The 18443-nt window shown below is 47.2% G+C and overlaps 1 protein-coding gene across 2 annotated transcripts in view; it reads right to left on the minus strand.

The window, feature by feature from the left end:
- The window catches only part of LOC141176357 (ATP-binding cassette sub-family A member 9-like), a 177788-nt gene that overhangs the window by 95738 nt on the left and 63607 nt on the right, over positions 1-18443 (minus strand). For both annotated transcript variants that reach the window (XM_073660303.1, XM_073660302.1), the window contains 5 exons: positions 16420-16558; positions 15660-15845; positions 13916-14063; positions 13521-13686; positions 11450-11508 (listed from right to left, as the gene is read on the minus strand). In XM_073660303.1, coding sequence (XP_073516404.1) covers positions 11450-11508; positions 13521-13686; positions 13916-14063; positions 15660-15845; positions 16420-16558 — 698 coding nt within the window. The remainder of the gene's footprint in view (positions 1-11449; positions 11509-13520; positions 13687-13915; positions 14064-15659; positions 15846-16419; positions 16559-18443) is intronic.

Genomic DNA, 18443 nt, shown 5'->3' on the forward strand with positions numbered 1-18443 from the left:
TGATCACGGGCACTGGATATGAAGGTCAGTAGTGCTTGCTCTGGGGTTGCTATGGTGTATCCTCCAGGCAACGATCTGAAGGCATCTGATCACGGGCACTGGATATGAAGGTCAGTTGTGCTTGGTCTGGGGTTGCTATGGTGTATGCTCCAGGCAAGGATCTGAAGGCATCTGATCACGGGCACTGGATATGAAGGTCAGTTGTGCTTGGTCTGGGGTTGCTATGGTGTATGCTCCAGGCAAGGATCTGAAGGCATCTGATCACGGGCACTGGATATGAAGGTCAGTTGTGCTTGCTCTGGGGTTGATATGGTGTATACTCCAGGCAAGGATCTGAAGGTATCTGATCACGGGCACTGGATATGAAGGTCAGTTGTGCTTGGTCTGGGGTTGCTATCGTGTATGCTCCAGGCAAGGATCTGAAGGCATCTGATCACGGGCACTGGATATGAAGGTCAGTTGTGCTTGGTCTGGGGTTGATATGGTGTATGCTCCAAGCAAGGATCTGAAGGCATCTGATCACGGGCACTGTATATGAAGGTCACTTGTGCTTGGTCTGGGGTTGCTATGGTGTATGCTCCAGGCAAGGATCTGAAGGCATCTGATCACGGGCACTGGATATGAAGGTCAGTTGTGCTTCGTCTGGGGTTGCTATGGTGTATACTCCAGGCAAGGATCTGAAGGCATCTGATCACGGGCACTGGATGTGAAGGTCAGTTGTGCTTGCTCTGGGGTTGCTATGGTGTATGCTGCAGGCAAGGATCTGAAGGCATCTGATCACGGGCACTGGATATGAAGGTCAGTTGAGCTTGGTCTGGGGTTGATATGGTGTATGCTCCAGGCAAGGATCTGAAGGCATCTGATCACGAGCACTGGATATGAAGGTCAGTTGTGCTTGCTCTGGGGTTGCTATGGTGTATGCTCCAGGCAAGGATCTGAAGGCATCTGATCACGGGCACTGGATGTGAAGGTCAGTTGTGCTTGCTCTGGGGTTGCTATGGTGTATGCTGCAGGCAAGGATCTGAAGGCATCTGATCATGGGCACTGGATATGAAGGTCAGTTGTGCTTGGTCTGGGGTTGCTATGGTGTATGCTCCAGGCAAGGATCTGAAGGCATCTGATCACGGGCACTGGATATGAAGGTCAGTTGTGCTTGGTCTGGGGTTGCTATGGTGTATGCTCCAGGCAAGGATCTGAAGGCATCTGATCACGGGCACTGGATATGAAGGTCAGTTGAGCTTGGTCTGGGGTTGCTATGGTGTACGCTCCAGGCAAGGATCTGAAGGCATCTGATCACGGGCACTGGATATGAAGGTCAGTTGTGCTTGGTCTGGGGTTGCTATGGTGTACGCTCCAGGCAAGGATCTGAAGGCATCTGATCACGGGCACTGGATATGAAGGTCAGTAGTGCTTGCTCTGGGGTTGCTATGGTGTATGCTCCAGGCAAGGATCTGAAGGCATCTGATCACGGGCACTGGATATGAAGGTCAGTTGTGCTTGGTCTGGGGTTGCTATGGTGTATGCTCCAGGCAAGGATCTGAAGGCATCTGATCACGGGCACTGGATATGAAGGTCAGTTGTGCTTGGTCTGGGGTTGCTATGGTGTATGCTCCAGGCAAGGATCTGAAGGCATCCGATAACGGGCACTGGATATGAAGGTCAGTAGTGCTTGCTCTGGGGTTGCTATGGTGTATCCTCCAGGCAAGGATCTGAAGGCATCTGATCACGGGCACTGGATATGAAGGTCAGTTGTGCTTGGTCTGGGGTTGCTATGGTGTACGCTCCAGGCAAGGATCTGAAGGCATCTGATCACGGGCACTGGATATGAAGGTCAGTTGTGCTTGGTCTGGGGTTGCTATGGTGTATGCTCCAGGCAAGGATCTGAAGGCATCTGATCACGGGCACTGGATATGAAGGTCAGTTGTGCTTGGTCTGGGGTTGCTATGGTGTATGCTCCAGGCAAGGATCTGAAGGCATCTGATCACGGGCACTGGATATGAAGGTCAGTTGTGCTTGGTCTGGGGTTGCTATGGTGTATGCTCCAGGCAAGGATCTGAAGGCATCTGATCACGGGCACTGGATATGAAGGTCAGTAGTGCTTGCTCTGGGGTTGCTATGGTGTATCCTCCAGGCAAGGATCTGAAGGCATCTGATCACGGGCACTGGATATGAAGGTCAGTTGTGCTTGGTCTGGGGTTGCTATGGTGTATGCTCCAGGCAAGGATCTGAAGGCATCTGATCACGGGCACTGGATGTGAAGGTCAGTTGTGCTTGCTCTGGGGTTGCTATGGTGTATGCTCCAGGCAAGGATCTGAAGGCATCTGATCACGGGCACTGGATATGAAGGTCAGTTGAGCTTGGTCTGGGGTTGATATGGTGTATGCTCCAGGCAAGGATCTGAAGGCATCTGATCACGAGCACTGGATATGAAGGTCAGTTGTGGTTGCTCTGGGGTTGCTATGGTGTATGCTCCAGGCAAGGATCTGAAGGCATCTGATCACGGGCACTGGATATGAAGGTCAGTTGTGCTTGCTCTGGGGTTGATATGGTGTATGCTTCAGGCAAGGATCTGAAGGCATCTGATCACGGGCACTGGATATGAAGGTCAGTTGTGGTTGCTCTGGGGTTGCTATGGTGTAAGCTCCAGGCAAGGATCTGAAGGCATCTGATCACGGGCACTGGATATGAAGGTCAGTTGTGCTTGGTCTGGGGTTGCTATGGTGTATACTCCAGGCAAGGATCTGAAGGCATCCGATAACGGGCACTGGATATGAAGGTCAGTTGTGCTTGCTCTGGGGTTGATATGGTGTATGCTCCAGGCAAGGATCTGAAGGCATCTGATCACGGGCACTGGATATGAAGGTCAGTTGTGCTTGCTCTGGGGTTGATATGGTGTATACTCCAGGCAAGGATCTGAAGGTATCTGATCACGGGCACTGGATATGAAGGTCAGTTGTGGTTGGTCTGGGGTTGCTATCGTGTATGCTCCAGGCAAGGATCTGAAGGCATCTGATCACGGGCACTGGATATGAAGGTCAGTTGTGCTTGGTCTGGGGTTGATATGGTGTATGCTCCAAGCAAGGATCTGAAGGCATCTGATCACGGGCACTGTATATGAAGGTCACTTGTGCTTGGTCTGGGGTTGCTATGGTGTATGCTCCAGGCAAGGATCTGAAGGCATCTGATCACGGGCACTGGATATGAAGGTCAGTTGTGCTTCGTCTGGGGTTGCTATGGTGTATACTCCAGGCAAGGATCTGAAGGCATCTGATCACGGGCACTGGATATGAAGGTCAGTTGTGCTTGCTCTGGGGTTGCTATGGTGTATGCTCCAGGCAAGGATCTGAAGGCATCTGATCACGGGCACTGGATATGAAGGTCAGTTGTGCTTGGTCTGGGGTTGCTATGGTGTATGCTCCAGGCAAGGATCTGAAGGCATCTGATCACGGGCACTGGATATGAAGGTCAGTTGTGCTTGGTCTGGGGTTGCTATGGTGTATGCTCCAGGCAAGGATCTGAAGGCATCTGATCACGGGCACTGGATATGAAGGTCAGTTGTGCTTGGTCTGGGGTTGCTATGGTGTACGCTCCAGGCAAGGATCTGAAGGCATCTGATCACGGGCACTGGATATGAAGGTCAGTTGTGCTTGGTCTGGGGTTGCTATGGTGTACGCTCCAGGCAAGGATCTGAAGGCATCTGATCACGGGCACTGGATATGAAGGTCAGTTGTGCTTGGTCTGGGGTTGCTATGGTGTATGCTCCAGGCAAGGATCTGAAGGCATCTGATCACGGGCACTGGATATGAAGGTGGTCTTCTCATCCATCCTCCCAGTGGATGGCCATGGAACAATGAGGTGGAATAAGATTCTACAGGTGAACAACTGGCTACGTCGATGGTGCCGTCAACAAGGATTTGGATTTCTGGATCACGGAATGAATTACCTATACGATGGACTACTTGCTAGAGATGGGGTGCACCTTACGAAGACTGGAAAACATGTATTTGGAAATTGCCTTGCTACACTCATCAGAAGAGCTTTATACCAGAACAATGTGGGAAGGGAAGCAAAAGGCCAGAAAAAGCCATACAGCTGACAAATACTATTGAGATCTCTGCTACTGGAAGTGGAAAGGAAGAACAAAGACAAAACAATCTAAATAATAAAGATATGGGAGGAAGAGAAACCAATCACAAACTAAAATGTTTTTATACAAATGCACAAAGCATGGGCAACAAACAAGGAGAATTGGAACTACTAATGCAGGAAAAGGAATATGATGTCATTGGAATCACTGAAACTTGGTGGGACGATACACATGATTGGAATAAAAGGCTAAAAGGGTACAACTTATTTGCAAGAAACAGACTTGATAAACGAGGAGGAGGTGTCGCATTGTATGTTAGAAAAGCGAATATCTGCACAGAGATTGAAGCTTCAGAGACTGGGAGTTCTGTGGAAACTGTTTGGGTAAGAATACAAGGAGAGAACAACGGAAAGGACACCATTGTAGGCATTTACTACAGGCCACCTGGGCAAGCTGAAGATATGGATGAACTCTTTATGTATCAAATGACCAAGTTCTCCAAAAAATATGACGTAGTGGTCATGGGAGATTTCAACTATCCAGACATTTGTTGGGAATCTCTCTCAAGTAAAACTAACAGGTCAAGCAAATTCTTATCCTCTCTTGCTGACAACTTTATCTTCCAAAAGGTAGGGGAGAAAACAAGGGGATCTGCTACTTTGGATCTAATCCTTATAAACAGGGAGGAAATGGTTGAGGAGGTAAAGGTGGCTGGGACCCTAGGAGGCAGCGATCATGCTATTATAGAATTTTGGATAACTAGAGGAGGAAGACATGTGAAGACTCAAACTTCAAGGTTAGATTTTAGAAAGGCAGATTTTAAGAGACTCAGAAAGAGAATAGGAGGGATCCAATGGCTGGATGTCCTTAAGGACAAAAATGTCCAGGAAGGATGGGAAATTTTTAAAAATGAGATTCTCAAAGCACAATCGTTAACAATCCCGAAAAGTAGGAAGAATGGGAAGCATTTAAGGAAACCAGGATGGATGAACACAGAACTTAAACACATGCTAAAAAGAAAGAAAGAAATGTTTATTAAATGGAAAGAGGGAGGCATATCTAAAGAAGATTATAATGCAGTCTGCCGATCCTGCAGGGCACGTATCAGGTTAGCTAAAGCTGACAATGAATTAAGGCTTGCAAGAGATGTCAAAAGCAATAAAAAAGGATTTTGGGGGTATGTCAAAAGTAAAAGAAAAGTCAAAGATGCTATAGGATTTTTACAGGATGAAAATGGAGAAATGGTAAGAGAGGATGTTGAGAAGGCCGAACTTTTTAATTCCTATTTTGCATCTGTTTTCTCTCAGAAAGAAAATGTAACATCAACTGATCTTCACTGTCCTTTTAAAGGAATAGAGGAATCCAAGTTATCTGTAAACAGAAAGATTGTGAGGGAATATTTAGCTAACATAAATGAGTTCAAGTCTCCAGGTCCAGATGAATTACACCCCAGAGTACTGAAGGAGATCGTAGAAGAAATTTTAGAACCACTCTCCATAATCTTTGAAAATTCTTGGAGAACAGGAGAAGTCCCAGAAGACTGGAGAAGAGCAAATGTTGTTCCTATCTTCAAAAAGGGGAAGAAGGTGGACCCAGGGAACTATAGGCCGGTGAGTCTGACTTCTATACCAGGAAAGATCTTTGAACAAATTATTAAACAACATGTATGTAAGTACATGGATAAGAATGAAGTGATTAACCAGAGTCAGCATGGGTTTGTAACTAACAAGTCATGTCAGACTAACTTAATTTCCTTCTATGACAGAATCACTGACTGGGTGGATCAGGGAAATGCTGTAGATATAGTATATCTTGACTTCAGCAAAGCATTTGACAAAGTATCTCACACCATCCTTATTGAAAAAATGACCAAGTATGCAATGGACCAGGCAACTGTTAGGTGGATTCATAACTGGCTTAGTGATCGGACTCAAAGGGTGGTTGTAAATGGCTTCACATCCAGCTGGATGAATGTCTCAAGTGGGGTACCACAGGGCTCCGTCCTGGGACCTGTATTGTTCAACATCTTTATCAATGATTTAGATGAAGGAATTGAGGGTAAACTGATTAAATTTGCTGATGACACAAAGCTAGGAGGGATAGCTAATACTAGAGAAGAGAGAGAGAGGATTCAAAAAGACCTAAATAAACTGGAGCAGTGGGCAGCAACCAACAGAATGGTTTTTAACAGGGAAAAATGCAAAGTCCTACATCTGGGCAATAAAAATGAAAAAAGCATATACAGAATGGGAGGAATAGAGCTAAGCAACAGTACATGTGAAAAAGACTTAGGTATACTAATAGATCATAGACTGAACATGAGTCAACAGTGTGATGCAGCAGCAAAAAAGGCAAATACAATTCTGGGATGTATTAACAGAAGCATACAGTCTAGATCACGTGAAGTCATTATCGGTCTTTACTCCTCTTTGGTCAGACCTCATCTGGAATACTGTGTACAGTTTTGGGCACCACATTTTAAAAAAGACATAGACAAACTGGAGCAAGTTCAGAGAAGAGCGACCAGAATGGTGACTGGTCTGCAAACCATGTCCTATGAGGAACGGTTGCAGGATTTGGGAATGTTTAGCTTGCAAAAAAGAAGACTGAGAGGAGACTTAATAGCTGTCTACAAATATGTCAAGGGCTGTCACATTGTAGAAGGATCATCTTTATTCTCATTTGCACAAGGAAAGACTAGAAGCAATGGGATGAAACTAAATGGGAGGAGACACAGATTAGATATTAGAAAAAACTTTTTGACAGTTAGGGTGATTAATGAGTGGAACAGGCTGCCACGAGAGGTGGTGAGTTCCCCTTCAATGGACGTCTTCACACAGAGGCTGGACAGACATCTGTCTGAGATGATCTAGTGAATCCTGCTTTGAGCGGGGGGTTGGACCAGATGACCCAGGAGGTCCCTTCCAACTCTACCATTCTATGATTCTATGATTCTATGAAGGTCAGTTGTGCTTGGTCTGGGGTTGCTATGGTGAATGCTCCAGGCAAGGATCTGAAGGCATCTGATCACAGGCACTGGATATGAAGGTCAGTTGTGATTGGTCTGGGGTTGCTATGGTGAATGCTCCAGGCAAGGATCTGAAGGCATCTGATCACAGGCACTGGATATGAAGGTCAGTTGTGCTTGGTCTGGGGTTGCTATGGTGAATGCTCCAGGCAAGGATCTGAAGGCATCTGATCACAGGCACTGGATATGAAGGTCAGTTGTGATTGGTCTGGGGTTGCTATGGTGTATGCTCCAGGCAAGGATCTGAAGGCATCTGATCACGAGCACTGGATATGAAGGTCAGTTGTGCTTGGTCTGGGGTTGCTATCGTGTATGCTCCAGGCAAGGATCTGAAGGCATCTGATCACGGGCACTGGATATGAAGGTCAGTTGTGCTTGGTCTGGGGTTGCTATGGTGTATGCTCCAGGCAAGGATCTGAAGGCATCTGATCACGGGCACTGGATATGAAGGTCAGTTGTGCTTGGTCTGGGGTTGCTATGGTGTATGCTCCAAGCAAGGATCTGAAGGCATCTGATCACGGGCACTGTATGTGAAGGTCAGGTGTGCTTGGTCTGGGGTTGCTATGGTGTATGCTCCAGGCAAGGATCTGAAGGCATCTGATCATGGGCACTGGATGTGAAGGTCAGTTGTGCTTGGTCTGGGGTTGATATGGTGTATGCTCCAGGCAAGGATCTGAAGGCATCTGATCACGGGCACTGGATATGAAGGTCAGTTGTGCTTGGTCTGGGGTTGCTATGGTGTATGCTCCAAGCAAGGATCTGAAGGCATCTGATCACGGGCACTGGATATGAAGGTCAGTTGTGCTTGGTCTGGGGTTGCTATGGTGTATGCTCCAGGCAAGGATCTGAAGGCATCTGATCACGGGCACTGGATATGAAGGTCAGTTGTGCTTGGTCTGGGGTTGCTATGGTGTATGCTCCAGGCAAGGATCTGAAGGCATCTGATCACGGGCACTGGATATGAAGGTCAGTTGTGCTTGGTCTGGGGTTGCTATGGTGTATGCTCCAAGCAAGGATCTGAAGGCATCTGATCACGGGCACTGTATGTGAAGGTCAGGTGTGCTTGGTCTGGGGTTGCTATGGTGTATGCTCCAGGCAAGGATCTGAAGGCATCTGATCATGGGCACTGGATGTGAAGGTCAGTTGTGCTTGGTCTGGGGTTGATATGGTGTATGCTCCAGGCAAGGATCTGAAGGCATCTGATCACGGGCACTGGATATGAAGGTCAGTTGTGCTTGGTCTGGGGTTGCTATGGTGTATGCTCCAAGCAAGGATCTGAAGGCATCTGATCACGGGCACTGGATATGAAGGTCAGTTGTGCTTGGTCTGGGGTTGCTATGGTGTATGCTCCAAGCAAGGATCTGGAGGCATCTGATCACGGGCACTGGATATGAAGGTCAGTTGTGCTTGGTCTGGGGTTGCTATGGTGTATGCTCCAAGCAAGGATCTGGAGGCATCTGATCACGGGCACTGGATGTGAAGGTCAGTTGTGCTTGCTCTGGGGTTGATATGGTGTATGCTCCAGGCAAGGATCTGAAGGCATCTGATCACGGGCACTGGATATGAAGGTCAGTTGAGCTTGGTCTAGGGTTGCTATGGTGTATGCTCCAAGCAAGGATCTGGAGGCATCTGATCACGGGCACTGGATATGAAGGTCAGTTGAGCTTGGTCTAGGGTTGCTATGGTGTATGCTCCAGGCAAGGATCTGAAGGCATCTGATCACGGGCACTGGATATGAAGGTCAGTTGTGCTTGGTCTGGGGTTGCTATGGTGTATGCTCCAGGCAAGGATCTGAAGGCATCTGATCACGGGCACTGGATATGAAGGTCAGTTGTGCTTGCTCTGGGGTTGCTATGGTGTATGCTCCAGGCAAGGATCTGAAGGCATCTGATCACGGGCACTGGATATGAAGGTCAGTTGTGCTTGGTCTGGGGTTACTATGGTGTATGCTCCAGGCAAGGATCTGAAGGCATCTGATCACGGGCACTGGATATGAAGGTCAGTTGTGCTTGCTCTGGGGTTGATATGGTGTATGCTCCAGGCAAGGATCTGAAGGCATCTGATCACGGGCACTGGATATGAAGGTCAGTTGTGCTTGGTCTGGGGTTGCTATGGTGTATGCTCCAGGCAAGGATCTGAAGGCATCTGATCACAGGCACTGGATATGAAGGTCAGTTGTGCTTGGTCTGTGGTTGCTATGGTGTATGCTCCAGGCAAGGATCTGAAGGCATCTGATCACAGGCACTGGATATGAAGGTCAGTTGTGCTTGGTCTGGGGTTACTATGGTGTATGCTCCAGGCAAGGATCTGAAGGCATCTGATCACGAGCACTGGATATGAAGGTCAGTTGAGCTTGGTCTGGGGTTACTATGGTGTATGCTCCAGGCAAGGATCTGAAGGCATCTGATCACGGGCACTGGATATGAAGGTCAGTTGTGCTTGGTCTGGGGTTGATATGGTGTATGCTCCAGGCAAGGATCTGAAGGCATCTGATCACGGGCACTGGATATGCAGGTCAGTTGTGCTTGCTCTGGGGTTGATATGGTGTATGCTCCAGGCAAGGATCTGAAGGCATCTGATCACGGGCACTGGATATGAAGGTCAGTTGTGGTTGGTCTGGGGTTGCTATGGTGTATGCTCCAAGCAATGATCTGAAGGCATCTGATCACGGGCACTGGATATGAAGGTCAGTTGAGCTTGGTCTGGGGTTGATATGGTGTATGCTCCAAGCAAGGATCTGAAGGCATCTGATCACGGGCACTGGATATGAAGGTCAGTTGTGCTTGGTCTGGGGTTGCTATGGTGTATGCTCCAAGCAAGAATCTGAAGGCATCTGATCATGGGCACTGGATATGAAGGTCAGTTGTGCTTGCTCTGGGGTTGCTATGGTGTATGCTTCAGGCAAGGATCTGAAGGCATCTGATCATGGGCACTGGATATGAAGGTCAGTTGTGGTTGGTCTGGGGTTGCTATGGTGTATGCTCCAGGCAAGGATCTGAAGGCATCTGATCACAGGCACTGGATATGAAGGTCAGTTGTGCTTGGTCTGGGGTTGATATGGTCTATGCTCCAAGCAAGGATCTGAAGGCATCTGATCACGGGCACTGGATATGAAGGTCAGTTGTGCTTGGTCTGGGGTTGCTATGGTGTATGCTCCAGGCAAGGATCTGAAGGCATCTGATCACGGGCACTGGATATGAAGGTCAGTTGTGCTTGGTCTGGGGTTGCTATGGTGTATGCTCCAGGCAAGGATCTGAAGGCATCTGATCACGGGCACTGGATATGAAGGTCAGTTGTGATTGGTCTGGGGTTGCTATGGTGTATGCTCCATGCAAGGATCTGAAGGCATCTGATCACGGGCACTGGATATGAAGGTCAGTTGTGCTTGGTCTGGGGTTGCTATGGTGTATGCTCCAAGCAAGGATCTGAAGGCATCTGATCACGGGCACTGGATATGAAGGTCAGTTGAGCTTGGTCTGGGGTTGCTATGGTGTATGCTCCAGGCAAGGATCTGAAGGCATCTGATCACGGGCACTGGATATGAAGGTCAGTTGTGGTTGCTCTGGGGTTGCTATGGTGTACGCTCCAGGCAAGGATCTGAAGGCATCTGATCATGGGCACTGGATATGAAGGTCAGTTGTGGTTGGTCTGGGGTTGCTATGGTGTATGCTCCAGGCAAGGATCTGAAGGCATCTGATCACGGGCACTGGATATGAAGGTCAGTTGTGCTTGCTCTGGGGTTGCTATGGTGTATGCTCCAGGCAAGGATCTGAAGGCATGTGATCATGGGCACTGGATATGAAGGTCAGTTGTGGTTGGTCTGGGGTTGCTATGGTGTATGCTCCAGGCAAGGATCTGAAGGCATCTGATCACGGGCACTGGATATGAAGGTCAGTTGTGCTTGGTCTGGGGTTGCTATGGTGAATGCTCCAGGCAAGGATCTGAAGGCATCTGATCACGGGCACTGGATGTGAAGGTCAGTTGTGCTTGGTCTGGGGTTGCTATGGTGAATGCTCCAGGCAAGGATCTGAAGGCATCTGATCACGGGCACTGGATATGAAGGTCAGTTGTGCTTGGTCTGGGGTTGCTATGGTGTATGCTCCAGGCAAGGATCTGAAGGCATCTGATCACGGGCACTGGATATGAAGGTCAGTTGTGCTTGGTCTGGGGTTGCTATGGTGTACGCTCCAGGCAAGGATCTGAAGGCATCTGATCACGGGCACTGGATATGAAGGTCAGTTGTGCTTGCTCTGGGGTTGCTATGGTAGATCAGCCATCCCACTTGGATAAGTAGTAAGTTAGTCTAAATCGTCATTGCTTATCAAGCCTCTTACCTCTTAAAGCTTCGGTCATCTGGTCTTTGCTGCCGAAAATTTTCTTAACTTTATTTATCCTGCAGGAAGTGACAAGAAAACATTGTCTACTACACATATCTCTCTACCTCGTAGGACTCACAGCTATACCTTTTGTATGTTAAGAGACTAATATACCTTTACATGCTTTGCAATTGTATCTTTATCAGAGTTGATCTGATCTTGACCAACGTCTGGGCACCGGTACTCATACTGGTAAGATTGATGTCCTAGCTATTTAAGAACACCCAGTGAGGAAGCATCTATAGTCAGCGAAACGCACGGGAAACCCAGTGAGGAAGCATCTATAGTCAGCGAAACGCACGGGAAACCCAGTGAGGAAGCATCTATAGTCAGCGAAACGCACGGGAAACCCAGTGAGGAAGCATCTATAGTCAGCGAAACGCATGGGAATGTGTCTAGGTCTCATTCATCGCCAGATCCTAGCCATTTCCATTTCATGGGCATCTATTATAGATGACTTATTCCGTAGAGTAAACGTCGTACAAACAATCTCAGTTCAAAATAGGTTTTTTTTTTGGTCTCCAAGTTATCTCTAAAAGGCCTAAAGCTAAAGATGACACATTGTTCTAGACAATATATATGTATATATATTCATCTTTTATATTTTAAAAATTAAAAAAAAAAGAAAGAAAATGGGCCGATGCAAAAGTTTGTGCACCCTGCATGGTTAGCACCTACTAGCGCCTCCTTTTGCAGTATCACAGCTTGTAAACAATTCTTGTTTGAAGGATTTTCATTCCTTCTTTCAGTTCTGTGAGATTCCTGGGGCGTCTTGCATGCATTGCTACTTTGAGGTCTAGCTACAGATTTTCAATGATGTTCACATCAGAGGACTGTGAGGGCCATTGTAAAACCTTCAGCTTGCACCTTTTGAGGTCGTCTATTGTGGATTTTGACGTGTATTTAGGATCATTCTCTCATTATTTCATTGAATCCATTCTTCCCTCTATCCGTAAAATGTTCCCCGTGCCATTGGCTTAAACACAACCCCAAAGCACGAGTGATCCACCCCCATGCTTAATGGTTGGCGGGATGTTCTTTTCCTCAAATTCTATGCCCTTTTTTCTATACACATACCTTTGATCATTGTGACCACAGAGGTCTATTTTACCTCATCGGTCCACAGGACTTGTTTCCAAAATGCATCAGGCTTGTTTAGATGTTCTCTTGCAGACTTCTGATGTTGAATTTTATGATGAGGACACAGGAGAGATTTTCTTCTGATGACTCTTCCATATTTTTGCAGGTGTCTCTGAAGAGTAGAACAATGGACCACAACTCCAGAGTCTGCTAAATCTTTCTGAAGGTCTTTTGCAGTAAAGCGGGGGTTCAGATTTGCCTCTCTAGCAATCCTACCAGCAGCTCTCACTGAAATTTTGCTTGGTCTTCCAGACCTTATCTTGACCTCCACTGTTCTTGGTAACTGACATTTCTTAATTACATTTTGATCTGAGGAAAGGGAAACTTTGCCATCTTATAGCTTCTCCTGCTTTGTGGCCTCCACCATTCTCAGAGTTATCGGCAGCAGCTTAGAAGAACCCATGGCTGCTGGTTTTTGGCACAAGGTTAGGGGAGGTTTTTATAAAGCTGTGAAATTTGCATCACCGACCTTTACTAATGATGATAGTGAACAAGCCATAACCCTAACAGGCTAATTAAGGTCTGAAAACTTAGTCAAATTTATCTGAGAACACAAATCTCAAAGGGCGCCCAAACTTTTGCATCTGCCCATTTTCCTTTTTGTTATTTTTAAAATGTAAAAAAAATTACAATATATTTTGATTTTTTTTGCCTAAAATACAAAGGAAATGTGTCATCTTTAACTTGAAACCTTTTAGAGATCATTTCATCTTCAGCTTAACTGTTCACACTAACAGGAATTTTGATCAGGGGTGCCCAAACTTTTACATGCCACTGTCGCTCTACGTCACACACTACTTTTGCATGATAGGACAACTTATGGACTGATTTGTATCTGGATGACACCTTTTCCCTAGTTTTTAGCCACCTACACCTGCAGGCGGATTACCTGATGGCCTCTTTTCCTGACAATTCAACCGGAACCTTTTCTATATGATCTTCAGCTCCTGTTCTGTCTCCGTCCATGGTGTCCAGAGGAATTGTGGTCATTTTCCCTTTTAACCGGTATGAGGGGCACAAGAAGAAGAGTGGTTCAAACTTCCGGCCATGTTTATCTGGAGGAACAAGAAACATCTTCTTCATATCATGAGGCCTCCTCTTCAGCCATAGTAGCTGCAACAAGACCCACCAAAAAGATAAAGCTCCATCCCACTGCTCGCCCCAACAGGGCCACAGACCTCGAAGAAAAGTCTCATAGAGTGCCCACTCGTCTCAGAGACCATTTCCTGCCAATCCAGACTGATGATGCCAGATGCTGAATTTTTGGGTAGAAGAAGACCTTACCTGCCAGGATCTTATCAAAATACAAGGTGAGGAGGATGTAGAGGACGGAGTCCAGCAGGAGGCCGATGTAACTGGTCAGTATATGGCGGGAGTCCCCCGCGATGTCCGAGAAGAAGACGCCCTGGAAGTCATTCTCCATATGGATGCTCTGAAACCAGATAGTAGCTGTATTCAGCATTTTGAGGGTGATCAATGAGTGGAACAGGCGGCCACGAGAGGTGGTGAGTTCTCCTTCAATGGACGTCTTCAAACAGAGGCTGGACAGACATCTGTCTGAGATGGTTTAGTGAATCCTGCTTTGAGCAGGGGGTTGGACCAGATGACCCAGGAGGCCCCTTCCAACTCTACCATTCTATGATTCTATCAAACAGAGGCTGGACAGACATTTGTCTGAGATGATTTAGTGAATCCTGCTTTGAGCAGGGGGTTGGACCAGATGACCCAGGAGGCCCCTTCCAACTCTACTATTCTATGATTCTATCAAACAGAGGCTGGACAGACATCTGTCTGAGATGATTTAGTGAATCCTGCTTTGAGCAGGGGGTTGGACCAGATGACCCAGGAGGCCCCTTTCAACTCTACCATTCTATAATTCTATCAAACAGAGGCTGGACAGACATCTGTCTGAGATGATTTAGTGAATCCTGCTTTGAGCAGGGGGTTGGACCAGATGACCCAGGAGGTCCCTTCCAACTCTACTATTCTATGATTCTATCAAACAGAGGCTGGACAGACATCTGTCTGAGATGATTTAGTGAATCCTGCTTTGAGCAGGGGGTTGGACTAGATGACCCAGGAGGCCCCTTCCAACTCTACTATTCTATGATTCTATCAAACAGAGGCTGGACAGACATCTGTCTGAGATGGTTTAGTGAATCCTGCTTTGAGCAGGGGGTTGGACCAGATGACCCAGGAGGTCCCTTCCAACTCTACTATTCTATGATTCTATCAAACAGAGGCTGGACAGACATCTGTCTGAGATGATTTAGTGAATCCTGCTTTGAGCAGGGGGTTGGACTAGATGACCCAGGAGGCCCCTTCCAACTCTACTATTCTATGATTCTATCAAACAGAGGCTGGACAGACATCTGTCTGAGATGATTTAGTGAATCCTGCTTTGAGCAGGGGGTTGGACCAGATGACCCAGGAGGCCCCCTCCAACTCTACCATTCTATGATTCTATCAAACAGAGCCTGGACAGACATCTGTCTGAGATGGTTTAATGAATCCTGCTTTGAGCAAGGGGTTGGACCAGATGACCCAGGAGGTTCCCGCCAACTCTACCATTCTATGATTCTATGATATCCGAGTGCAGCGTGCTTTCCACCATTTTGCTGATGAATACTCGCCACAAAATATGCTTCTTTGACATCTGCTAGGAGCCTTTAATAGTGCCCCCTCCCATAGCACATGTAATTTGGAGTAGTAGCTTTCATGCCATAAGAGAGTTGGAGTGAAGGAGTAGACATAATTGTACCCTCTGCACCCCCATAGTTAAGGCACTTCTGAATTGTATTGGGAGCCCTCCATGACCAATCCTGCCTGACAGACTATTGTCTTTGGTGGAGCAATCGGTCCCAGGAGTCATCCATTACTGCTCTCTAAGGGCTGGTCACCCAACCTCAGTAGACAACAGAATGGCAAATCTGTGAAGGATGAGGAGGGGTGGGAGCTATACTGGAGGTCCTGGACTCTCTCTCTCTAGACTGTCCAGCAAGAGCCTTCAGCTGATGAGCGTAGTTACCTCCGTGATCCCAAGACAAAAGGCGAATGGAGGGAAGATGCACAGAAGGATTTCCAGAGGTTTGGGCAACACCTTCACCAGCGGTAGGATGCTCAGGATGCTCATGATGAGCATGGAGAAGAAGTCCGCGGTCACTGTATGGCTGGGTGTTCGGAATAAGGCGCACAACATGAACGTGAAGCTAATCTGCAAGAAATACCCAAGAAAATGTTTGATTATGGGAAAGGGACCACACTGAAATTGCCCCTATAGAAGTTGTACTTCTGTAACTAAAGCCCATAGTAGAGCCGTACCCAGTCACTGTTCCTGCCAAGTAATGTCATTGTTCCCTGCTGAAATATGGCTTTATGTGGAGGAAGAAACCTTTAGATGAGGGTTCATGATAGAATTAGCATCGGAAAATATCAGTAGGGTTTTGATCAGTGGAGCCTAGGGCCTTTTCTAGGAACATTGAGATCCTTAACCTTGGTAATGGGCACTGCCCATTTGGCATTTCTCTCCCATCTTGACGCACCATAAGTAGGACCCACAAAGCCTGACTGTCACTGACCCTGATCTCCACGGATTACAAACAGTACATTTTGGCCAGGAAAATGTAGTATTAGATGCCAACCATTCAGATGAAGATTAATCAAGGAAGGCTCAAGTCCATCCTATCCTTATGGTCTGTCGTTGAGTTTATCGCCCATCCCTGGTATAGAACCTTCATGTGGCAGCTTCACTGATGCCCCCGTGAATAGCAGCACCTGTGTATTCCTACCATTGATATCCCGTAGAAGAGGAACAAGAGCAGGATAACAGCGTAAGAACTCTCCACAAAGACAAATATCTTGACGATCAGAGTGATCACTGGTGCAATAATCACAAAGTAAACCACGTACAGCAATCCCCATGATAACCTGCGAAAGAAGGTGAGGATTACTATGATCTTTAAGAAGAGCCTGTGACCTACAACATCTCCACAAGGTCAGCATACTGATTACTGAAATACTCTGCTGGAATCATTACATATTCGTACAAACATGCTGCTTCTTGGTCAGTTGTATTGCATTATGCATTGGTCATAGCAATCTGCTTCTTACTTGTTTTAACTTGTGCTTACTCACAACTCACCTGCCCTTTAACACATTCTGTGCAGTCTCTCTATATTCACCCCTCCCTCCTCCCCTCTCCGATGTATAACTCTGAGGCTTTACTGACATTTCTCACCCACTCCAAACCATCCATTACTCGCATACAGCACTCAAAATGTTTATACAAATCATTGCACCACCTGCTCTTTCTATTTTTTCTCCTTCTCCTAGTCGCTGGCTACATCTCCCCCAACCCTGGGCCTCCCTCCACTAGCATACACTACTCTCCTCCAGCTGTATTAGAAACCTTGCTAATCTTATTAACATTCAGTGCATGCCCTCTCCTGTTGCTTTCCACTGTGCTCTCTGGAACGCATGGTCTGTGTGTAACAAACTAACTCACATTCACATTTTTTTCCTCTCTAATTCCCTTCACCTTCTGGCTATTACAGAAACCTGGATCCAGCATTCAGACACCACCACAGCTGCTGCTCTCTCGTTTGGTGGGCTGAAATTTTCACATAGCGCCAGACAGGGTGGAAGTGTTTGTCTGCTCCTTTCACCACAATGTGCTTTCCAGGTCACCCCCCCAGTTCCCTCACTCATGTTTCCTTCCTTTGAAGTCCACACCTTCAGACTCTTCAAACCCTTCTCCCTGCGAGTGGCGGTTGTGTATCACCCTCCAGAATCCTCTCACCAGTTTCTGGATCACTTTGCCACTTGGCTTCTTCACTTTCTATCCTGTGACATCCCCACCCTCGTCATGGGAGACTTTAACATCCCCATCAATGATCCCCTCTCCCAATCTGCCTCTCATCTACTCTCTCTAACCTCCTCATTCCGTCACTCACAGTTTACTAATTCTCCTACGCTTGAAGACGGGAATACTCTGGACCTGGTCTTCTCCCGTCTCTGCTCGCTGCATGACTTTACCAACTCTCCTCTCCCGCTCTCGGACCACAACCTTCTTTCCTTCTCTGTCAAGAACTGTCTCCTCACCCGGGACACCCCCACTTACCACACTTATATAAATACACGTACATTAATACCCAGCAGCTTATGGGCAATCTCCACACATCTTTAGTCCCCATCTCCTCCCTCTCCTGTCCAGACTTAGCATTGTCACACTACAATAATACACTGAAGAGCGCCCTAGATGAAGCGGCTCCTTCTACATGCAGAAAGACCCGACACAGACAACGGCAGCCCTGGCACACGATGCAAACACGCTTTCTTCAGCGTTGCTCAAGGTGCGCTGAGCCCTTCATCTGGCCAAACAATCCTACTTCACCGCCCTCATCACTTCAATGTCCAACAATCCAAAACGACTTTTTGAAACCTTAAACTCCCTCCTGATCCCTAAAGCACCGGCCCCCATCACCAACCTCAGCGGGGAGGATCTGGCCACTTATTTCCTAGAAAAAAATCAACCACATTCATCAGGACATCTCAGCCCAATCTCCCCAGTGCCTGGATCCCCTTCCCTGACGCACTTCAAGCTCACTAGCCATCTTTGAGCCTGTTACAGAAGAAGAAGTTACCCAGCTCCTCGCTTCTTCTCAGCCTACAACCTGCAACAGTGACCCCATTCCTTCACATCTCCTGCAGTCTCTCTCACCGGTGGTCACCACTCACCTAACTAAAATATTTAACCTCTCTCTTTCTTCAGATATCTTTCCCTCCTCATTTAAACATGCCATCATAACCCCTT

This window comes from Phyllobates terribilis, unplaced genomic scaffold (assembly GCF_046119375.1).
Source record: "Phyllobates terribilis strain yellow unplaced genomic scaffold, ASM4611937v1 Scaffold_25__1_contigs__length_18738178, whole genome shotgun sequence".
Taxonomy (NCBI): domain Eukaryota; kingdom Metazoa; phylum Chordata; class Amphibia; order Anura; family Dendrobatidae; genus Phyllobates; species Phyllobates terribilis.